The sequence below is a fragment of the Scardinius erythrophthalmus genome (genome assembly GCF_964197995.2).
Source record: "Scardinius erythrophthalmus genome assembly, chromosome: 24".
Lineage (NCBI taxonomy): Eukaryota > Metazoa > Chordata > Actinopteri > Cypriniformes > Leuciscidae > Scardinius > Scardinius erythrophthalmus.
This window is the reverse complement of record NC_138244.1, coordinates 14994435-15019816: the sequence shown is the minus strand read 5'-3', so window position 1 is coordinate 15019816 and position 25382 is coordinate 14994435. Positions and strand designations below refer to the sequence as shown.

Sequence of the window (25382 nt, the reverse complement as noted above, 5' to 3'; positions counted from 1 at the left end):
TAAATGTTTTAAGTCTTCCCAAAATAACTTAAAAGGGTTAGTTCACCTAAAAATAAAAATTCTGTCAGTAATTAGGCCTACTCACACACTCATGTGTGTGATGCATGTGATGCTGGTAGTGAGCCTACGTTCGGACATACAACCCAGAAGTGCTGCACTGTTACACTACGCTCTCAGATTTCTCAGATTGCATACCTGCCAACCTTGTAAAAAAAATTTTGCGTACTGACGACGGGGGTGGGGGGGTTATTGTATGGGCGGTTTGGACGATGACACACATGCATTATATAATTGCACTGCATATAATGTGTGCTGTCAACTAGTCTAAAATTAAGAAACCCCTATATATATATATATATATATATATATATATATATATATAAAAAAAAAAAAAAACATAGGAACATTGTGTACAATTAAGATTAGCTAATTAATTTATTTTCCAATATCCTAATATGATACTAAATACCACAGGGAAAAGGGCTTATATTTGTGACGTGCTGTCTTTGCATTTTAACATTGCACATTTTAAACAGGACATGCACGCATTAGCTGAATACGTGTTAGCCAATACAAACATATTTATAGAATATAGCTGCAAGCAGCCATTACCGGGGCCAAGCTGAATAAGACGACAAGACATGCCGACATGTCTGAAAGTGTCAGACCAACTGCAACAATGAGCAATTAAAGACATTTAAAGAGGATTTTAGGCAAAATGCCTGAAAAATCATAGAAACAATAAATAAAAATATGATTTGATGGATTATCACTTTCGACCAATAGGTGGCGCAGTTACAAAACTGATGTGATGTGGTCAGAGTGAAGTTACAATGACACATACAAAGTTTGGTGTCAATATGTCAAGGCATTGCAGAGATAAAGCCTTAATTAATGCTATTAGCATCATGCCTCAACTTTGCTGCTGCGCTATACGAAAACGGTTTCGTCTATCGACACGAAATCCATAACTTTTAGTCGGCACGGTCTGGAGATGATACGATTCGATTTTGGTGAAAATCGGACAAACGGTCTAGGAGGAGTTCGAAAAAGTAGGTTTTGAATGAAAATCAAGATGGCGGACAAGAAGTTTGACCAAATAAGGAAAATTTGGTATCTATGTTCTCGGCTTGACCCAAGGAATCTATTAAGACCAGTGGCATTTACATAGGCCGATGTATTCAAAAGTTATTAGCAGTTTTGGAAATGTTGTTATAACTTTTGACCACTAGGTGGCGCTGTCTCTAAATATTTTGGGTACCTTCAGGGGATGGTGCTGATGGCACATTCTGAGTTTCGTAATATTACACCAATGCATTTGTTTAGTATAGCATTTTATTTCACAAAACTGCATTGAAGTCAATGGGAATTTCATGTTTTGTTCTATTATAGCGCCACCAAGAGGCTCAGTCCCACCATTTTTTTTATGTGTCCTCAGAGTGAGCCCATACATATATGTGTCGATTTTGGTGCAAAAATCTCAATTTGCTTCGGAGTTATAGACATTTATATGAAAAAACACGAAAAAAATGACTGACACATGACTTTGATTGGAAATTAGTACCCCTAAACATCAATATTTTCGCATTTGGGCATTGGCGTATAGCTATCGACCTATGTTTCCAAACTTCTGACGGTGGTTTCGTCTCGATCGGACTAGCGGTTTCAAAGATATAGCCAAATGTTTTTTAAGCGCTAAATCACAACGCTACACAAACCGTAAGGCGAAACCTAGCATGTTTGGTATCGTAGGACTCGGCAACGATTCAGGAGTCTAAAAAGATGAGTTTCGTGAAAATAAGTCGACCACACCCAAAGTTATAAGCATTTGAAAAAAAAAATTCACCACTAGGTGGCGCTGTTTCGAAACTTCTCAGGCTCATTCAGGGCATTGTGCTGATGACCCATACCACATTTCGTAACAATCCGTTCATGCGTTCATAAAATACAGAATTTTAGCACAAAATTCAAAATGGCCGACAGCCAAAATGACCGATATGGTCAAATTGGATATCAGTCGACTCGGCATGTTGCCCTGAATCTAACGAGACCAATTGTATGATTTTTGGACAAACTGTTCAGAAGTTATAAGCAAAAATAGCCATTTTTCATATCTCCGGACCAGTAGGTGGCGCTGCGCCGAAACACAGCATGTAGCCTCAGGTCATGCTTGTGAGTACAAGTACCAAGTTTGGTCTGAATACGATAAACCGTTGCGGAGATACGGCCTTACGACTGTTTTTGCTAGCGCTACGTAAAATGTATTTGTGCGTTTATTGAAAACGGTTTGACGAATCCATTTGAATTCCATAACTTTTTGTCAGCACTACCTGAAGATGATCTGGTTCAATTTTCGTGCAAATCGGACAAACCGTCTAGGACGAGTTCGAAAAAGTAGCTTTTTTTGAAAATTCAAGATGGCGGCCATATTTTTATGACGGCAAATGACGTCATAGGGTGCAATCGAATCGCCATGAGCTCAGGAATCAGAGGAAAAAAGAATTTCGCTGATTGGCCTTACGGTTCAAAAGTTATTAGCAAAATAAAAGTGAAACTTTGGACAGGTGGTGGCGCTAGAGGGAATGACTTAGAAACACCAAAATTGGTGTATTTAATGTTGAGACGGTCCTCTATCAGAATGTCAAACCAAAACAACTTTCCCGCAATCGGTTCTATGGGCTGCCATAGACTCCCATGGCGGAAGAATAATAATAATAAATATAGCTGCAAGCAGCCATTACCGGGGCCAAGCACAATCAGATGACAAGACATGCCAACATGGCTGAAAGTGTCAGACCAACTGCAACAATGAGCAATTAAAGACATTAAAGAGTATTTTAGGCCAAATGCCTGAAAAATCATAGAAACAGTAAATAAAAATATGATTTAATGGATTATCACTTTCAACCAATAGGTGGCGCAGTTACAAACCTGATGTGATGCGGTCAGAGTGAAGTGACAATGACACATACAAAGTTTGGTGTCAATATGTCAAGGCATTGCAGAGATAAAGCCTGAATAGTGCCTTTGGCATCATGCCACAACTTTGCTGCTGCGGTATACGACAACGGTTTCGTCAATCGACACGAAATCAATAACTTTTAGTCGGCACGGTCTGGAGATGATACGATTCGATTTTGGTGAAAATCGGACAAACGGTCTAGGAGGAGTTCGAAAAAGTAGGTTTTGACTGAACATCAAGATGGCGGACAGGAAGTTCGGCCAAATAAGGAAAACTTGGTATCTATGTTCTCGGCTTGACCCAAGGAATCTATTAAGACCAGTGGCATTTCAATAGACAGATTTATTCAAAAGTTATTAGCCTTTTTGGAAATTTTGTTATAACTTTTGACCACTAGGTGGCGCTGTTTCGAAATATTTTGAGTACCTTCAGGGGATGGTGCTGAAGGCACATTCTGAGTTTCGTAATATTACACCAATGCATTTGTTTAGTATAGCATTTTATTTCACAAAACTCTATTGAAATCAATGGGAATTTCATGTTTTGTTCTATTATAGCGCCACCAAGAGGCTCAGTCCCACCATTTTTTTTATGTGTCATCAGAGTGAGCCCATACATATATGTGTCGATTTTGGTGCAAAAATCTCAATTTGCTTCGGAGTTATAGACATTTATATGAAAAAACACGTAAAAAATGACTGACACATGACTTTGATTGAATATTACTACCCCTAAACATCAATATTTTCGCATTTGGGCATTGGCGTATAGCTATCGACCTATGTTTCCAAACTTCTGACGGTGGTTTCGTCTCAATCGGACAAACGGTTTCGAAGATATAGCCTAATGTTTTTTAAGCGCTAAATCACAATGCTACATAAACCGTTAGGCGAAACCTAACATGTTTGGTATCGTTGGACTCGGCAACGATTCAGGAGTCCAATGAGATGAGTTTCGTGAAAATAAGTCGATCACACCCAAAGTTATAAGCATTTGAAAAAAAAAATTCACCACTAGGTGGCGCTGTTTCGAAACTTCTCACACTCCTTCAAGACATCGTGCTGATGACCCATACCAAGTTTCGTAACAATCCGTTCATGCGTTGTTAAAATACAGCATTTTAGCACAAAATTCAAAATGGCCGACAGTCAAATTGGCCGATGTGGCAAAATTGGATATCAGTCGACTCGGCATGACGCCCTGAATCTATCAAGACCAATTTTATGATTTTTGGACAAACTGTTCAGAAGTTAAAAGCAAAAATTGCCATTTTTCATATCTCCGGACCTGTAGGTGGCGCTGTGCCGAAACGCAGCATGTAGCCTCAGGTCATGCTTGTGAGTACATGTACCAAGTTTGGTCTGAATACGATAAACCGTTGCGGAGATACAGCCTTACGACTGTTTTTGCAAGCGCTACGTAAAATTTGTTCGAGCGTTTATCGAAAACGGTTTGACGAATCAACAAGATTTTAATAACTTTTTGTCACCACTGCCTGAAGATGATCCGATTCAATTTTCGTGCAAATCGGACAAACCGTCTAGGACGAGTTCGAAAAAGTACCTTTTTAGGAAAATTCAAAATGGCGGCCATGTTTTTATGACGGAAAATGACGATATAGGGTGCAATCGAATCGTCATGAGCTCAGGAATCAGAGGAAAAAAGGATTTCGCTGATTGGCCTTACGGTTCAAAAGTTATTAGCAAAGTAAAAGTGAAACTTTGGACAGGTGGTGGCGCTAGAGGGAATGACTTAGACACACCAAAATTGGTGTACTTAATGTTGGGACTGTCCTCTATCAGAATGTCAAACCAAAACAACTTTCCCGCAATCGGTTCTATGGGCTGCCATAGACTCCCATGGCGGAAGAATAATAATAATAAATATAGCTGCAAGCAGCAATTACCGGGGCCAAGCAGAATAAGACGACAAGACATGCCAACATGTCTGAAAGTGTCAGACCAACTGCAACAATGAGCAATTAAAGACATTTAAAGAGGATTTTAGGCGAAATGGCTGAAAAATCATGTAAAAAGTGATTCAAAATATGATTTAATGGATTGTCACTTTTGACCAAAAGGTGGCGCTGTTACGAAATTGATGTGGTGTGGTCAGAGTAAGGAGACAGTGACACATACAAAGTTTTGTGTCAATATGTCGAGGCATTGCAGATATAAAGCCTGAATAGTCATTTTGGCATCATGCCTCAACTTTGCTGCTGTGCTATACAAAAACGGTTTCATCAATCGACACGAAATCCATAACTTTTTGTCGGCACAGTCTGGAGATGATACGATTCGATTTTGGTGAAAATCGGACAAACGGTCTAGGAGGAGTTAGAAAAAGTAGGTTTTGAATGAAAATCAAGATGGCGGACAGGAAGTTTGGCCAAATAAGGAAAACTTGGTATCTATGTTCTCGGCTTGACCCAAGGAATCTATTAAGACCCGTGGCATTTCAATAGCCAGATTTATTCAAAAGTTATTAGCCTTTTTGGAAATTTTGTTATAACTTTTGACCACTAGGTGGCGCTGTCTTGAAATATTTTGGTTGCCTTCAGGGGATGGTGCTGATGACACAATCTGAGTTTCGTAATATTACACCAATGCATTTGTTTAGTATAGCATTTTATTTCACAAAACTGTATTGAAGTCAATGGGAATTTCATATTTTGTTCAATTATAGCGCCACCAAGAGGCTCAGTCCCACAATTTTTTTTACGTGTCCTCAGAGTGAGCCCATACATATGTGTGTCAATTTTGGTGAAAATATCTCAATTCACTTCGGAGTTATAGACATTTATATGAAAAAACACGAAAAAAATGACTGACACATGACTTTGATTGGAAATTAGTACCCCTAAACATCAATATTTTCGCATTTGGGCATTGGCGTATAGCTATCGACCTATGTTTCCAAACTTCTGACGGTGGTTTCGTCTCGATCGGACTAGCGGTTTCAAAGATATAGCCAAATGTTTTTTAAGCGCTAAATCACAACGCTACACAAACCGTAAGGCAAAACCTAGCATGTTTGGTATCGTAGGACTCGGCAACGATTCAGGAGTCTAAAAAGATGAGTTTCGTGAAAATAAGTCGACCACACCCAAAGTTATAAGCATTTGAAAAAAAAAATTCACCACTAGGTGGCGCTGTTTCGAAACTTCTCAGGCTCATTCTGGGCATTGTGCTGATGACCCATACCACGTTTCGTAACAATCCGTTCATGCGTTCATAAAATACAGAATTTTAGCACAAAATTCAAAATGGCCGACAGCCAAAATGACCGATATGGTCAAATTTGATATCAGTCGACTCGGCATGTTGCCCTGAATCTAACGAGACCAATTGTATGATTTTTGGACAAACTGTTCAGAAGTTATAAGCAAAAATAGCCATTTTTCATATCTCCGGACCAGTAGGTGGCGCTGCGCCGAAACACAGCATGTAGCCTCAGGTCATGCTTGTGAGTACAAGTACCAAGTTTGGTCTGAATACGATAAACCGTTGCGGAGATACGGCCTTACGACTGTTTTTGCTAGCGCTACGTAAAATGTATTTGTGCGTTTATTGAAAACGGTTTGACGAATCCATTTGAATTCCATAACTTTTTGTCAGCACTACCTGAAGATGATCTGGTTCAATTTTCGTGCAAATCGGACAAACCGTCTAGGACGAGTTCGAAAAAGTAGCTTTTTTTGAAAATTCAAGATGGCGGCCATATTTTTATGACGGCAAATGACGTCATAGGGTGCAATCGAATCGGCATGAGCTCAGAAATAAGAGGAAAAAAGAATTTCGCTGATTGGCCTTACGGTTCAAAAGTTATTAGCAAAATAAAAGTGAAACTTTGGACAGGTGGTGGCGCTAGAGGGAATGACTTAGAAACACCAAAATTGGTGTATTTAATGTTGAGACGGTCCTCTATCAGAATGTCAAACCAAAACAACTTTCCCGCAATCGGTTCTATGGGCTGCCATAGACTCCCATGGCGGAAGAATAATAATAATAAATATAGCTGCAAGCAGCCATTACCGGGGCCAAGCAGAATAAGACGACAAGACATGCCGACATGTCTGAAAGTGTCAGACCAACTGCAACAATGAGCAATTAAAGACATTTAAAGAGGATTTTAGGCAAAATGCCTGAAAAATCATAGAAACAATAATTAAAAATATGATTTGATGGATTATCACTTTCGACCAATAGGTGGCGCAGTTACAAAACTGATGTGATGTGGTCAGAGTGAAGTTACAATGACACATACAAAGTTTGGTGTCAATATGTCAAGGCATTGCAGAGATAAAGCCTTAATTAATGCTATTAGCATCATGCCTCAACTTTGCTGCTGCGCTATACGAAAACGGTTTCGTCTATCGACACGAAATCCATAACTTTTAGTCGGCACGGTCTGGAGATGATACGATTCGATTTTGGTGAAAATCGGACAAACGGTCTAGGAGGAGTTCGAAAAAGTAGGTTTTGAATGAAAATCAAGATGGCGGACAAGAAGTTTGACCAAATAAGGAAAATTTGGTATCTATGTTCTCGGCTTGACCCAAGGAATCTATTAAGACCAGTGACATTTACATAGGCCGATGTATTCAAAAGTTATTAGCAGTTTTGGAAATGTTGTTATAACTTTTGACCACTAGGTGGCGCTGTCTCTAAATATTTTGGGTACCTTCAGGGGATGGTGCTGATGGCACATTCTGAGTTTCGTAATATTACACCAATGCATTTGTTTAGTATAGCATTTTATTTCACAAAACTGCATTGAAGTCAATGGGAATTTCATGTTTTGTTCTATTATAGCGCCACCAAGAGGCTCAGTCCCACCATTTTTTTAATGTGTCCTCAGAGTGAGCCCATACATATATGTGTCGATTTTGGTGCAAAAATCTCAATTTGCTTCGGAGTTATAGACATTTATATGAAAAAACACGAAAAAAATGACTGACACATGACTTTGATTGAATATTACTACCCCTAAACATCAATATTTTCGCATTTGGGCATTGGCGTATAGCTATCGACCTATGTTTCCAAACTTCTGACGGTGGTTTCGTCTCGATCGGACTAGCGGTTTCAAAGATATAGCCAAATGTTTTTTAAGCGCTAAATCACAACGCTACACAAACCGTAAGGCGAAACCTAGCATGTTTGGTATCGTAGGACTCGGCAACGATTCAGGAGTCTAAAAAGATGAGTTTCGTGAAAATAAGTCGACCACACCCAAAGTTATAAGCATTTGAAAAAAAAAATTCACCACTAGGTGGCGCTGTTTCGAAACTTCTCAGGCTCATTCAGGGCATCGTGCTGATGACCCATACCACATTTCGTAACAATCCGTTCATGCGTTCATAAAATACAGAATTTTAGCACAAAATTCAAAATGGCCGACAGCCAAAATGACCGATATGGTCAAATTGGATATCAGTCGACTCGGCATGTTGCCCTGAATCTAACGAGACCAATTGTATGATTTTTGGACAAACTGTTCAGAAGTTATAAGCAAAAATAGCCATTTTTCATATCTCCGGACCAGTAGGTGGCGCTGCGCCGAAACGCAGCATGTAGCCTCAGGTCATGCTTGTGAGTACAAGTACCAAGTTTGGTCTGAATACGATAAACCGTTGCGGAGATACGGCCTTACGACTGTTTTTGCTAGCGCTACGTAAAATGTATTTGTGCGTTTATTGAAAACGGTTTGACGAATCCATTTGAATTCCATAACTTTTGGTCAGCACTACCTGAAGATGATCTGGTTCAATTTTCGTGCAAATCGGACAAACCGTCTAGGACGAGTTCGAAAAAGTAGCTTTTTTTGAAAATTCAAGATGGCGGCCATATTTTTATGACGGCAAATGACGTCATAGGGTGCAATCGAATCGCCATGAGCTCAGGAATCAGAGGAAAAAAGAATTTCGCTAATTGGCCTTACGGTTCAAAAGTTATTAGCAAAATAAAAGTGAAACTTTGGACAGGTGGTGGCGCTAGAGGGAATGACTTAGAAACACCAAAATTGGTGTATTTAATGTTGAGACGGTCCTCTATCAGAATGTCAAACCAAAACAACTTTCCCGCAATCGGTTCTATGGGCTGCCATAGACTCCCATGGCGGAAGAATAATAATAATAATAATAATAATAATAATAATAAGAAACGGAACAGATACAATAGGTGCCTCCGCACCTTCGGTGCTTGGCCCCTAATAATAATAATAATAATAAATATAGCTGCAAGCAGCAATTACCGGGGCCAAGCACAATCAGATGACCAGACATGCCAACATTGCTGAAAGTGTCAGACCAATGAGCAATTAAAGACATTAAAGAGGATTTTAGGCAAAATGCCTGAAAAATCATAGAAACAGTGAAGAAAAATATGATTTAATGGACTATCACTTTCGACCAATAGGTGGCGCAGTTACAAAACTGATGTGATGTGGTCAGAGTGAAGTGACAATGACACATACAAAGTTTGGTGTTAATATGTCAAGGCATTGCAGAGATAAAGCCTGAATAGTCATTTTGGCATCATGCCTCAGCTTTGCTGCTGTGCTATACGAAAACGGTTTCATCAATCGACACGAAATCCATAACTTTTTGTCGGCACAGTCTGGAGATGATACGATTCGATTTTGGTGAAAATCGGACAAACGGTCTAGGAGGAGTTCGAAAAAGTAGGTTTTGAATGAAAATCAAGATGGCGGACAGGAAGTTTGGCCAAATAAGGAAAACTTGGTATCTATGTTCTCGGCTTGACCCAAGGAATCTATTAAGACCCGTGGCATTTCAATAGCCAGATTTATTCAAAAGTTATTAGCCTTTTTGGAAATGTTGTTATAACTTTTGACCACTAGGTGGCGCTGTCTTGAAATATTTTGGTTGCCTTCAGGGGATGGTGCTGATGACACAATCTGAGTTTCGTAATATTACACCAATGCATTTGTTTAGTATAGCATTTTATTTCACAAAACTGTATTGAAGTCAATGGGAATTTCATATTTTGTTCAATTATAGCGCCACCAAGAGGCTCAGTCCCACAATTTTTTTTACGTGTCCTCAGAGTGAGCCCATACATATGTGTGTCAATTTTGGTGAAAATATCTCAATTCGCTTCGGAGTTATAGACATTTATATGAAAAAACACGAAAAAAATGACTGACACATGACTTTGATTGGAAATTAGTACCCCTAAACATCAATATTTTCGCATTTGGGCATTGGCGTATAGCTATCGACCTATGTTTCCAAACTTCTGACGGTGGTTTCGTCTCGATCGGACTAGCGGTTTCAAAGATATAGCCAAATGTTTTTTAAGCGCTAAATCACAACGCTACACAAACCGTAAGGCGAAACCTAGCATGTTTGGTATCGTAGGACTCGGCAACGATTCAGGAGTCTAAAAAGATGAGTTTCCTGAAAATAAGTTGACCACACCCAAAGTTATAAGCATTTGAAAAAAAAAATTCACCACTAGGTGGCGCTGTTTCGAAACTTCTCAGGCTCATTCAGGGCATTGTGCTGATGACCCATACCACGTTTCGTAACAATCCGTTCATGCGTTCATAAAATACAGAATTTTAGCACAAAATTCAAAATGGCCGACAGCCAAAATGACCGATATGGTCAAATTGGATATCAGTCGACTCGGCATGTTGCCCTGAATCTAACGAGACCAATTTTATGATTTTTGGACAAACTGTTCAGAAGTTATAAGCAAAAATAGCCATTTTTCATATCTCCGGACCAGTAGGTGGCGCTGCGCTGAAACACAGCATGTTGCCTCAGGTCATGCTTGTGAGTACAAGTACCAAGTTTGGTCTGAATACGATAAACCGTTGTGGAGATACGGCCTTACGACTGATTTTGCTAGCGCTATGTAAAATGTATTCGTGCGTTTATCAAAAACGGTTTGACGAATCCATTTGAATTCCATAACTTTTTGTCAGCACTACCTGAAGATGATCTGGTTCAATTTTCGTGCAAATCGGACAAACCGTCTAGGACGAGTTCGAAAAAGTAGCTTTTTTTGAAAATTCAAGATGGCGGCCATATTTTTATGACGGCAAATGACGTCATAGGGTGCAATCGAATCGCCATGAGCTCAGGAATCAGAGGAAAAAAGAATTTCGCTGATTGGCCTTACGGTTCAAAAGTTATTAGCAAAATAAAAGTGAAACTTTGGACAGGTGGTGGCGCTAGAGGGAATGACTTAGAAACACCAAAATTGGTGTATTTAATGTTGAGACGGTCCTCTATCAGAATGTCAAACCAAAACAACTTTCCCGCAATCGGTTCTATGGGCTGCCATAGACTCCCATGGCGGAAGAATAATAATAATAATAATAATAATAATAATAATAAGAAACGGAACAGATACAATAGGTGCCTCCGCACCTTCGGTGCTTGGCCCCTAAATATAGCTGCAAGCAGCAATTACCGGGGCCAAGCAGAATAAGACGACAAGACATGCCAAAATGTCTGAAAGTGTCAGACCAACTGCAACAATGAGCAATTAAAGACATTTAAAGAGGATTTTAGGCGAAATGGCTGAAAAATCATGTAAAAAGTGATTCAAAATATGATTTAATGGATTGTCACTTTTGACCAAAAGGTGGCGCTGTTACGAAATTGATGTGGTGTGGTCAGAGTAAGTAGACAGTGACACATACAAAGTTTTGTGTCAATATGTCGAGGCATTGCAGATATAAAGCCTGAATAGTCATTTTGGCATCATGCCTCAACTTTGCTGCTGTGCTATACGAAAACGGTTTCATCAATCGACACGAAATCCATAACTTTTTGTCGGCACAGTCTGGAGATGATACGATTCGATTTTGGTGAAAATCGGACAAACGGTCTAGGAGGAGTTCGAAAAAGTAGGTTTTGAATGAAAATCAAGATGGCGGACAGGAAGTTTGGCCAAATAAGGAAAACTTGGTATCTATGTTCTCGGCTTGACCCAAGGAATCTATTAAGAACCGTGGAATTTCAATAGCCAGACTTATTCAAAAGTTATTAGCCTTTTTGGAAATTTTGTTATAACTTTTGACCACTAGGTGGCGCTGTCTTGAAATATTTTGGTTGCCTTCAGGGGATGGTGCTGATGACACAATCTGAGTTTCGTAATATTACACCAATGCATTTGTTTAGTATAGCATTTTATTTCACAAAACTGTATTGAAGTCAATGGGAATTTCATATTTTGTTCAATTATAGCGCCACCAAGAGGCTCAGTCCCACAATTTTTTTTACGTGTCCTCAGAGTGAGCCCATACATATGTGTGTCAATTTTGGTGAAAATATCTCAATTCGCTTCGGAGTTATAGACATTTATATGAAAAAACACGAAAAAAATGACTGACACATGACTTTGATTGGAAATTAGTACCCCTAAACATCAATATTTTCGCATTTGGGCATTGGCGTATAGCTATCGACCTATGTTTCCAAACTTCTGACGGTGGTTTCGTCTCGATCGGACTAGCGGTTTCAAAGATATAGCCAAATGTTTTTTAAGCGCTAAATCACAACGCTACACAAACCGTAAGGCGAAACCTAGCATGTTTGGTATCGTAGGACTCGGCAACGATTCAGGAGTCTAAAAAGATGAGTTTCGTGAAAATAAGTCGACCACACCCAAAGTTATAAGCATTTGAAAAAAAAAATTCACCACTAGGTGGCGCTGTTTCGAAACTTCTCAGGCTCATTCAGGGCATTGTGCTGATGACCCATACCACGTTTCGTAACAATCCGTTCATGCGTTCATAAAATACAGAATTTTAGCACAAAATTCAAAATGGCCGACAGCCAAAATGACCGATATGGTCAAATTGGATATCAGTCGACTCGGCATGTTGCCCTGAATCTAACGAGACCAATTGTATGATTTTTGGACAAACTGTTCAGAAGTAATTAGCAAAAATAGCCATTTTTCATATCTCCGGACCAGTAGGTGGCGCTGCGCCGAAACACAGCATGTAGCCTCAGGTCATGCTTGTGATGACATGTACCAAGTTTGGTCTGAATACGATAAACCGTTGCGGAGATACGGCCTTACGACTGTTTTTGCTAGCGCTACGTAAAATATATTTGTGCGTTTATTGAAAACGGTTTGACGAATCCATTTGAATTCCATAACTTTTTGTCAGCACTACCTGAAGATGATCTGGTTCAATTTTCGTGCAAATCGGACAAACCGTCTAGGACGAGTTCGAAAAAGTAGCTTTTTTTGAAAATTCAAGATGGCGGCCATATTTTTATGACGGCAAATGACGTCATAGGGTGCTATCGAATCGCCATGAGCTCAGGAATCAGAGGAAAAAAGAATTTCGCTGATTGGCCTTACGGTTCAAAAGTTATTAGCAAAATAAAAGTGAAACTTTGGACAGGTGGTGGCGCTAGAGGGAATGACTTAGAAACACCAAAATTGGTGTATTTAATGTTGAGACGGTCCTCTATCAGAATGTCAAACCAAAACAACTTTCCCGCAATCGGTTCTATGGGCTGCCATAGACTCCCATGGCGGAAGAATAATAATAATAAATATAGCTGCAAGCAGCCATTACCGGGGCCAAGCAGAATAAGACGACAAGACATGCCGACATGTCTGAAAGTGTCAGACCAACTGCAACAATGAGCAATTAAAGACATTTAAAGAGGATTTTAGGCAAAATGCCTGAAAAATCATAGAAACAATAATTAAAAATATGATTTGATGGATTATCACTTTCGACCAATAGGTGGTGCAGTTACAAAACTGATGTGATGTGGTCAGAGTGAAGTTACAATGACACATACAAAGTTTGGTGTCAATATGTCAAGGCATTGCAGAGATAAAGCCTTAATTAATGCTATTAGCATCATGCCTCAACTTTGCTGCTGCGCTATACGAAAACGGTTTCGTCTATCGACACGAAATCCATAACTTTTAGTCGGCACGGTCTGGAGATGATACGATTCGATTTTGGTGAAAATCGGACAAACGGTCTAGGAGGAGTTCGAAAAAGTAGGTTTTGAATGAAAATCAAGATGGCGGACAAGAAGTTTGACCAAATAAGGAAAATTTGGTATCTATGTTCTCGGCTTGACCCAAGGAATCTATTAAGACCAGTGACATTTACATAGGCCGATGTATTCAAAAGTTATTAGCAGTTTTGGAAATGTTGTTATAACTTTTGACCACTAGGTGGCGCTGTCTCTAAATATTTTGGGTACCTTCAGGGGATGGTGCTGATGGCACATTCTGAGTTTCGTAATATTACACCAATGCATTTGTTTAGTATAGCATTTTATTTCACAAAACTGCATTGAAGTCAATGGGAATTTCATGTTTTGTTCTATTATAGCGCCACCAAGAGGCTCAGTCCCACCATTTTTTTAATGTGTCCTCAGAGTGAGCCCATACATATATGTGTCGATTTTGGTGCAAAAATCTCAATTTGCTTCGGAGTTATAGACATTTATATGAAAAAACACGAAAAAAATGACTGACACATGACTTTGATTGAATATTACTACCCCTAAACATCAATATTTTCGCATTTGGGCATTGGCGTATAGCTATCGACCTATGTTTCCAAACTTCTGACGGTGGTTTCGTCTCGATCGGACTAGTGGTTTCAAAGATATAGCCAAATGTTTTTTAAGCGCTAAATCACAACGCTACACAAACCGTAAGGCGAAACCTAGCATGTTTGGTATCGTAGGACTCGGCAACGATTCAGGAGTCTAAAAAGATGAGTTTCGTGAAAATAAGTCGACCACACCCAAAGTTATAAGCATTTGAAAAAAAAAATTCACCACTAGGTGGCGCTGTTTCGAAACTTCTCAGGCTCATTCAGGGCATCGTGCTGATGACCCATACCACATTTCGTAACAATCCGTTCATGCGTTCATAAAATACAGAATTTTAGCACAAAATTCAAAATGGCCGACAGCCAAAATGACCGATATGGTCAAATTGGATATCAGTCGACTCGGCATGTTGCCCTGAATCTAACGAGACCAATTGTATGATTTTTGGACAAACTGTTCAGAAGTTATAAGCAAAAATAGCCATTTTTCATATCTCCGGACCAGTAGGTGGCGCTGCGCCGAAACGCAGCATGTAGCCTCAGGTCATGCTTGTGAGTACAAGTACCAAGTTTGGTCTGAATACGATAAACCGTTGCGGAGATACGGCCTTACGACTGTTTTTGCTAGCGCTACGTAAAATGTATTTGTGCGTTTATTGAAAACGGTTTGACGAATCCATTTGAATTCCATAACTTTTGGTCAGCACTACCTGAAGATGATCTGGTTCAATTTTCGTGCAAATCGGACAAACCGTCTAGGACGAGTTCGAAAAAGTAGCTTTTTTTGAAAATTCAAGATGGCGGCCATATTTTTATGACGGCAAATGACGTCATAGGGTGCAATCGAATCGCCATGAGCTCAGGAATCAGAGGAAAAAAGAATTTCGCTAATTGGCCTTACGGTTCAAAAGTTATTAGCAAAATAAAAGTGAAACTTTGGACAGGTGGTGGCGCTAGAGGGAATGACTTAGAAACACCAAAATTGGTGTATTTAATGTTGAGACGGTCCTCTATCAGAATGTCAAACCAAAACAACTTTCCCGCAATCGGTTCTATGGGCTGCCATAGACTCCCATGGCGGAAGAATAATAATAATAATAATAATAATAATAATAATAAGAAACGGAACAGATACAATAGGTGCCTCCGCACCTTCGGTGCTTGGCCCCTAAATATAGCTGCAAGCAGCAATTACCGGGGCCAAGCAGAATAAGACGACAAGACATGCCGACATGTCTGAAAGTGTCAGACCAACTGCAACAATGAGCAATTAAAGACATTTAAAGAGGATTTTAGACGAAATGGCTGAAAAATCATAGAAACAGTAATTAAAAATATGATTTAATGGATTATCACTTTCGACAAATAGGTGGCACAGTTACAAAACTGATGTGATGTGGTCAGAGTGAGGAGACAATGACACATACAAAGTTTGGTGTCAATATGTCAAGGCATTGCAGAGATAAAGCCTGAATAGTGCTATTAGCATCATGCCTCAAATTTGCTGCTGCGCTATACGAAAACGGTTTCGTCAATTGACACGAAATCCATAACTTTTAGTCGGCACAGTCTGGGGATGATACGATTCGATTTTGGTGAAAATCGGACAAACGGTGTGGGAGGAGTTCGAAAAAGTAGGTTTTGAATGAAAATAGCATTTTATCTCACAAAACTGTATTGAAGTCAATGGGAATTTCATGTTTTGTTCTATTATAGCGCCACCAAGAGGCTCAGTCCCACAATTTTTTTTACGTGTCCTCAGAGTGAGCCCATACATATGTGTGTCAGTTTTGGTGAAAATATCTCAATTTGCTTTAGAGTTATAAACATTTATATGAAAAAACACGTAAAAAATGACTGACACATGACTTTGTTTGAATTTTACTACCCCTAAACATCAATATTTTCGCATTTGGGCATTGGCGTATAGCTATCGACCTATGTTTCCAAACTTCTGACGGTGGTTTCGTCTCGATCGGACAAGCGGTTTCGAAGATATAGCCTAATGTTTTTTAAGCGCTAAATCACAACGCTACACAAACCGTAAGGCGAAACCTAGCATGTTTGGTATCGTAGGACTCGGCAAGGTTTCAGGAGTCTAATTAGATGAGTCTCGTGAAAATAAGTCGACCGCACCCAAAGTTATAAGCATTTGAAAAAAAAAATTCCCCACTAGGTGGCGCTGTTTCGAAACTTCTCACACTCCTTCAGGACATCGTGCTGATGACCCATGCCAAGTTTCGTAACAATCCGTTCATGCGTTCATAAAATACAGCATTTTAGCACATAATTCAAAATGGCCGACAGTCAAAATGGCCGATATGGTAAAATTGGATATCAGTCGACTCGGCATGTCGCCCTGAATCTAACGAGACCAATTTTATGATTTTTGGACAAACTGTTCAGAAGTTATAAGCAAAAATAGCCATTTTTCATATCTCCGGACCAGTAGGTGGCGCTGCGCCGAAACGCAGCATGTAGCCTCAGGTCATGCTTGTGATGACATGTACCAAGTTTGGTCTGAATACGATAAACCGTTGCAGAGATACAGCCTTACGACTGTTTTTGCAGGCGCTACGTAAAATTTGTTCGTGCGTTTATTGAAAACGGTTTGACGAATCAATTTGAATTCCATAACTTTTGGTCAGCACTGCCTGAAGATGATCCGATTCAATTTTCGTGCAAATCGGATAAACCGTCTAGGACGAGTTCGAAAAAGTAGCTTTTTAGGAAAATTCAAAATGGCGGCCATGTTTTTATGACGGAAAATGACGTCATAGGGTGCAATCGAATCGTCATGAGCTCAGGAATCAGAGGAAAAAAGGATTTCGCTGATTGGCCTTACGGTTCAAAAGTTATTAGCAAAGTAAAAGTGAAACTTTGGACAGGTGGTGGCGCTAGAGGGAATGACTTAGACACACCAAAATTGGTGTACTTAATGTTGGGACTGTCCTCTATCAGAATGTCAAACCAAAACAACTTTCCCGCAATCGGTTCTATGGGCTGCCATAGACTCCCATGGCGGAAGAAGAAGAAGAAGAATAATAATAATAAGAACGCGAACAGAAACAATAGGTGCCTCCGCACCTTCGGTGCTTGGCCCCTAATAATAATAATAATAATAAGAAACGGAACAGATACAATAGGTGCCTCCGCACCTTCGGTGCTTGGCCCCTAAAAACAGTTGACAAGAATAGACAGGAGTCCAATAATAGCATAACCAATCACTTATTCTAAAAATATAATGACATAATGAGAGCTGTATTAACAGTAAAACGTCCGCCATTTAACGAATTTTAAAAGCACGGATGGATAATACAAAATTATTTTTGACAGAAAAAACAAACAAGCAAGAACAAAATTTAAACTTAGCCCGTCAATTAGGCTATCATTTTACAATGATCTTCTCTCTCTGTGCACGCGCGTTATGGGAAGCCAAACAAACCAAAAGTGGGACGAGACAGCGGGGGTTTACAGAGCTCGCGCCGCGCTGACATGTCATCTGCGCGGTTCAATGGTCCGAGCCGCGCGGCCGATTCGTGTTTCCTAGCGAAACCCAATGGGCAGCGCGGCGCGAACAATCCTCACCAGCGCTGCGCAAACCATACATGCAAATAAATGTACAATAAAGAAACCCCTCCTTCCTTACAAAAAATTGGTTCTCTGCTAAAGTTTAGGAGTTCTTCCCAACAGAAGACAAAGAAGAAGAAAGACAATATGAAATGCATAAATTTCTTATGTTTATTATCTTTAATAGTGTTAGTGTTGTGCGTCGATACTTTGAAGAACTGCACATATGTAGGCCTATAGAGGCTACGGAAAGAGCTGTATAAAGCAGAAACTTCAATGACTTTCAATATCGTAGTCTTCTTGAGGAGCACGCCAATGGTAATTATATCGGACAGTTTATGCTACATGTTCAGGTAATGTAGGCTATTTTATTATTGTAGTAAGTTTTGCATTCAGCCATCATTTGTAGACTTTAAGCTTTTTATGTCTGAATTCCATAATCAAAACAATCATTTGTTAATTTTGAATAAAATGTTAAAACTAAAGATCGATTTTATGTTATTGATATTTTGTGATATTGATTTATAGTGAATTCAGTGTGATTTGAACACTTTTTGCCATTGAGATTAATACATACAACCGGCGTAGCGTCATAGAACGTCTCTGAAAAGGTTTACGCCCACTTTTAGGGGAAAACAATCCGGCGAGCGCCATACACAGTAACGGATTGAGGACGTGTACTAACCCTTACAAACATGTAATCTGTATTTAAAAATTTTTTTTTTCACACAGTAGGCTACCCCTATTATGTATTTGTATTTAATTATTTTTTTCCACACAGTATTTTTTATTTTATTTTAAATACATTTCCATGTATTTATGCCCATCTGCCTGCCATCATCATCAATATCTTGCTGTTATGGAAATATCATGAATTACGGATGATGCTATCGAAAGCTAAGTTAAATCAGGCTAGTTGTAGCCTATAGCTGGACAGAAAAGTGCACTCAGTAGCTACTCTAAATATAAACACACAATAATACATTTAAAGATGTTTACTTCTTAAAACCGTAGTAAAATCATTCACTGGCTACCTGGTGACTCGATGAGGTACGAGTAAATGTCTGGGTAAACCACTGGGTGGGGTTGATAGGCCAATTTGACGCTGGTAGAATGAAACGGGATATGTTTTCAAGTTGCCCAAATTAAGTTTATAAATGTATCGTTCACGCTCTATGGAAGGCAGGGTGGACATATAATTACTCGACATATTTCATCTAAGTGATTTCTGAAGTTATACACGTCTGCCGGCTGTGTACGGACGTTGTTTTGTGCCGCTATTTTGTATTGAAGTCTATGGGAAGTCTGGCTTGTTTTCCCCTAAAAAGGGGCGGTTACAAAATTGACAGTTAAGTTCCCGGATGTGCCGGTTGTATGTATTGGAAAAAGTGTCCCTCCCAATCAACTAGAACACACACACACACACACACACACACACACTATAAATATATATATATATATATATATATATATATATATATATATGTGTGTGTGTTTTAGAATGACCTTGACCTCATCAACACCACAATCAATGAACTTCAAGAGGCTATACAAGACTTATGTTTTCTGGTGGACTATATTTTCAACCCTCCTGTGAACGCCCCATTTTCACTACCAATTTTAGGTAAAAGGCCAAGGTAATGTTAATTTTAAGTTTGACACAGCAGTTTTGCAATTATTCATTTTTCAAGGCTTTTTCTTTAGGTTCATGTAAATCAAAATCTGCTGTACTCATTTACATTAATAATAGCAGAGGTTTATGGGTAAAATGTAATTGAGTGGCGCCAAATGAACTTGTATCTGTTTAAATTGGTCAGCGCAGCGCTGGTGGGTAGTTCGCGCCGCGCTGCCCATTGGGTGTCGCTAGGAAACACGTCCGCGCTGCGCTGACGAATCGGCCGTGTATGGCAAGCCAAGAGACTCAGAAATACGCCATAGATTAATCGCGTTTAAAGCCAAACGCCGTCAAATACGGCGTTTTAAACCGTATTGGACGCCGTAAAATACGCCGCTGTAATTACAAACGCCGTATTTGACGGCGTTTTAGTGTGCATGGAAAGCGCCGCGTTTTACGCCGTTCATCTCGCCATATGACTAGGCCTGTCGCGATAGTCGATAAGTCAATTAATCGCACGATAAAAAAAAATTAGCTCGATAATTTTTCCGGCCGCGATAATTCCATTTGCATGCTTGTTTGTTTTCCTCGTCTCTCTCTCTCTACCAAAGAGACTGGATGACCACTCTCGCTCGGTTCTTTAGCGTATAGGAGGAGTGAACCCTCTTGTTGTCAGTTGCATGGTCTTTGTGTGGGGAGGCGGCGCTTGTCAGTCACATGGTCTTTGTGTGGGAAAGCGCCGGCGGGACTGTTTGCGGCGACTGCCGGGAGAGAGAGAAGACGCTAGTTGTGAGTTGCGACAGCGAGCCCGATCACATGAAAATGCGTATCTATACCACGAATGTTATTTCTCGTGCCATTTATACGCCAAAAATAGTTTTTGCGTGCATATGATACGCTCTTTATGGCGTGTAATACGCACGCACTCCTCACCCCTAATCCTAACCAAGTATTTTCAGTGCGTATCATACACGCAATAAAGTGCCTCTCCGTCTTCCCGACAGTACACAATCACTTGACAAAGTAACACGAGGACAAAGTAACAGGAGTAACAGTGCAAAATTGTGCGAAATGGCTTGTTGAGGCTTTTTTTAATTTGTTTACAAAGGTCCTAACTGTCAGTTTTGCCTGTTATGGAATGTATCACTATTTATGCCTAATGTCTAAAGCCTAATGTTTAATATTTTTTGAAGTGCAATTTTGTTTACATCCATTTTATTTATTAACAGACATTTATTTTGTTAACAGACAATAAGAGTCCATTGCTTTCATTGTTTTTGGTTGTTTTGTTATTTTTTTTGGATATTTATTTAAAATGTTTTCCGTTTTCAATGTTTAATATTCTTTAGAAATAAAAGTTTATAGATCGTTGAAAAGGTGTACCTGCATTATTATGCCATTATAATTATATTAAATGAAAATGGTCTCAGAACGACAATATTATCGTTTATCGCGATAATTTCTTGGACAATTTATCGTCCAGCAAAATTTGTTATCGTGACAGGCCTAAAAGTACATTAGATGCCCTTTCAGGTCATTTCCTCTAGTTAGTAGATTGTACAGATAAAATTGCTAATTTTTTCCTGACCGATACTCAAACGATCCAGTCGGGCCTGTAGGTCTTTGCGCTTTCTACCAACTTCAGAGTCCTCAGACAGGAGCTCGCTCACATTTGCCCCATCCAGTAAACTCAACATGTCAATAGACAGGAGCTCAGCAGTCTGCTTCCGCATGAAAAGGGAGATCATCATGGGCAGTTGGTCAGCCATTCGCTGCACCACAATCTGAAAGAAAACCAGGTACTAAGCACTGCAGTCCATTCAGTCTCTGAACAAAGCTTCATATTTGTAACTGAAAACTAAGAAGATTTACCTCATAATATGCCCGCAGTATTTCACTGTACTTGCTTTTTTGGTGAAAGATAGGTAACTGCTCTTCTGAAAACGTCACTTTGGTATCTGAAAACTTATCTTCAGGATTCTCTTTAGGAATCTCTTTTAAGGCCTTAAAGTGGATGGAATCTTGAGTGTAGACCATGTTTTCCATTTCAAACTGCTCTGAGATCCTCTGCTCTGCCTTCTCTTGCTGGATTGACTGAATGTTGTGAATTTTGTCCTATATAATCAAGTGAAGTACAGAGGAAGCTTGATTAAAAATGGATGATTGTTTAGTTTTGTTTACCATTAATAAGGAGCAATATTTACCGTAGTGATATCTAGAAGAACAGGGTATTTCTGGAAACATTGATTTACTACATTAGTAAACTGCTTGATGATGATGCCTTCAGGAAAAATACAAAAATCAAAATGACTAATAGCCACAATGACTCACAATTCAGATAAAACTACAAAAACATTCCCCTGTGTTATTCAGTTGTAATCTCATCTTTTGGTTTTATAATGAAAAATGCCCCCAGTGAGCAGAAAGATCTTTAGTATGGAGATGAGTGATGGTACCTTTGACGGTGTTGAGTAAGTCCATGGCTGGTTCTTTAAGTGTGGCCACATGCTTTTGCAGAACCACCTCAAACATTTTGTAGTTGCAGAAGCCGATCAGTTCCCTCCCTCTGTAATTCTGAATAGTTGCTATCATCTCTTCAGTCGATTTGTTAACTAGTTTGGGAACAAGGCAGATTTAATTTGAAATGATTTGACTTTTTCATTTGAAGAGCACAAACATCAGTCAATTAAAATATATTTATATTTCTTAAATTAAAAAAAAAATACTAACAAGTTGTCTTTGTGTCGTTAAGATGATCATTCCACTTCTCATATTCAGCCCGAAGTTGGACAAACAAATTGTTCTCAATGATCAGCTCTCCTGATGATAAGGACTTGATTTGATCATTGAATCTTGTTAAAGTCTGTGAGAACAAAAATAACATTTGTTACCTAAAAAGTTACATTACATAATAACATTAATCAAAGAGAAATACAATATAAACTGACATAAATTATTTATTTTGGCAACACTAGAGGATTTAGTATAGTCAATATTGCAATAATTTATTATAGCCATTACGGTTACACAATTATTGGGAGAAATGTAATTTAGCATTAAATGGCTGTGTCTCACAAAATTTGGTACACATCAATTGCTTGGACCCCAAATAATAATTTTGAGAAGCAAGGAAATTAAATTAAGATTAAATTGTTACTTCAGTGAGGAATAGTTTGGCCCCCTTAGGATCCTGTGGTGGTCCAGCCTCACACTCTTTGAGCTCATTCCTCAGCTCCCACAGCTGCTTTTTTATCTGCTCATTGAGGTGTGGCAGAGATTTCTGACAAAAATGAGTAAAAAAAAAGTAAAAAATAATTCACACAATGCATTTGGAACACACTATGTTGAACATATATAGTAATAGAAAAATATGAACAGAGAATTAGTCTCAACAGCAATGAGCTGCCTAATTTCCATTTTTACCATTTGGCCCTTGTTCATACTGCTAATTAGGTGTATGAAACAACATACTAAATATTAGGGCTGGACAAAAAAAAAATTTTTTTTTGATTAATCGTTTTTTAAAATGTGGTCGATTCAAAATCGATTCTCAAACGCCACAAATCGATTTTTCCATATTTATTTATCTATTACCCAAAAGCCAGTATTAGTTTTCCTCCACTGTTCATAGGCTTGCAAACTCCATTTTATAGTTAATGCTGTGAGATTTTATGTTTGTTTTATCTTAATCATAAAATAACCTCAACTAGTGCTGCACGATTAATCATATCACAATCGCGATGTGAAGCCTACGCAATTATATTTTATTTTTATTTATTTTACCTTTATTTAAAGGAGAACTCCGGTCAATTTTAACATTGAGCTCATTTTTTTGTACATTTGGAGTGCTGTCAATACAGAGAACAACGACAAAAATCGGTGTTGCCTACACCGAGTTATTCTGTTTTTAAAATTTGCACCCTGTTGACTTCAATGGGGCAAGTACTAAACCTGCTTTTAGCCTCTTAACATCCTTGATGTGTCATTACAAGTGCACAGAAAATGTGAGTGATTCCTTCAGAGTGAACTCGAGTGAATCTGACTGCAGTAGATGTATTTGCGCTGGCTTAAATAACATCATTTTTATACATATCTTTCACATCTACTGCAGTCAGATTCACTCATGTTCACTCTAGGCAACACCGATTTTTGTCGTTGTTCTCTGTATTGACAGCACTCCAAATGTACAAAAAAATGAGCTCAATGTTAAAATTGACCGGAGTTCTCCTTTAACCAGGTTAATCGGTTGAGAACAGGTTCTCATTTGCAACCATATGATGCAAAATGCTGCGATTTTTTATGAAATAAACAAATTTGGGCTGTTAACGCAATTAATGCAGCATCTGTTAATTTTTGTCATCCTTTAAGCATTCTCAACAATATTTTTATTTATTTATTTTTGTTTTGTTGCGGCAAACACATTTGACAGTGTTCGTTCGACTACAATGGCTGCTAATTGTGTGGCTGACTCCAGCTGCATCCGGGCTAAAACCTGCATAAACCATGTCTATATCAATAGGAATCCACAGAATCAAGAATTTCATGTGAAAGTGAAAGCTTTTCTCATGTAAATATCGGAATAGGTTCCAACTGGATACATGGATTCACCACGTTGACCAAAAGCTGCATGTTTTGAAAGTTACTTCTGTGTGAGCTGTGCTTTAGGCCTACATTACAATATTGACAATGGACCTTTTTTCTCCACAATTTAGCCAAAACTGCACTAATGTGTCTGCACTTTGAAGGATATGGAAGTTTATGTTGCAGAGGTTTGATAAAAATAGTCTATTTAATGTATATTTTGTTATTTTGAAGACACGAAAATATAAAAAATATGTATTAAGACATAAAAGTATAAAGATGCAATGTTATAGTAGCAAGTCTACTTATAGTTAACTCTTTCCCCACCAGCGTTTTTTTTAATTTGCCAGCCACCGCCAGCATGTTAGATCATTTTTATAAAACTTTCATGGCCACCAGAATATTTAGTTGTATGAATATCTGAAAAAGCATTCTGGTCCAGTCATTTTAAGCCAAAATGGGGGTCAACCTTGAACAAATTGCAACAGAAGCAAACTCAACTGATTTTGTATCCTCAATATGTCCTGAGTAAGGAAAAAAAAAAGCCCCTAAGACTTCCCTTAGGGGAAAGTTTTAAAAAAGACCCAAATATAGCCTATTCATACGCCTATTCATTCTTTTTCTCATGTAAATAGGGTAAACAATTTAACAATAGTAATAGTTGATTACTTACATCAAGACAAACAAAACAAGTAATAAAAACTCATTGAGTGTTTTAGCGCAATTTTCTCACGTCATGGGATCACAACACTAAGAGATAGTAAATCTTTTCCTGGATTTTTTTTGTGCGTTCCCGAGATTAGACCTTCCTTAACATAATGCCGAAAACCCGAAGTCTCTAGGTGGTCTGGTTGAGGAGTAGATAGAAGTGCAAGATTGGTGCGCACAGACAGAACAGAAATCATGAGTTAACAATCGCAATTTTGTCCGGTGGAAAATTGCGCTAAAAAGTATACGTTTTTTTAAATTGTTTGTTAACATGGACAAACAGTGCATAGTCTAATTAGTGCAGCAGATTAGTAAAAAAATCGTTCACTTTGGTATAGAAGCATGAAATTTGGCACAGATACT

The 25382-nt window shown here is 38.8% G+C and overlaps 1 protein-coding gene across 2 annotated transcripts in view; it reads right to left on the bottom strand.

The window, feature by feature from the left end:
• Positions 1-19723: 19723 nt before the first annotated feature.
• LOC308685230 (interferon-induced GTP-binding protein Mx2-like) overlaps positions 19724-25382 on the bottom strand; it is a 43995-nt gene continuing 38336 nt past the window's right edge. For both annotated transcript variants that reach the window (XM_081356897.1, XM_081356896.1), the window contains 6 exons: positions 22888-23010; positions 22461-22593; positions 22187-22342; positions 21935-22011; positions 21603-21845; positions 19724-21514 (listed from right to left, as the gene is read on the bottom strand). In XM_081356897.1, the coding sequence (XP_081213023.1) occupies positions 21278-21514; positions 21603-21845; positions 21935-22011; positions 22187-22342; positions 22461-22593; positions 22888-23010 (969 nt within the window). In that variant the 3' untranslated portion in view covers positions 19724-21277. The remainder of the gene's footprint in view (positions 21515-21602; positions 21846-21934; positions 22012-22186; positions 22343-22460; positions 22594-22887; positions 23011-25382) is intronic.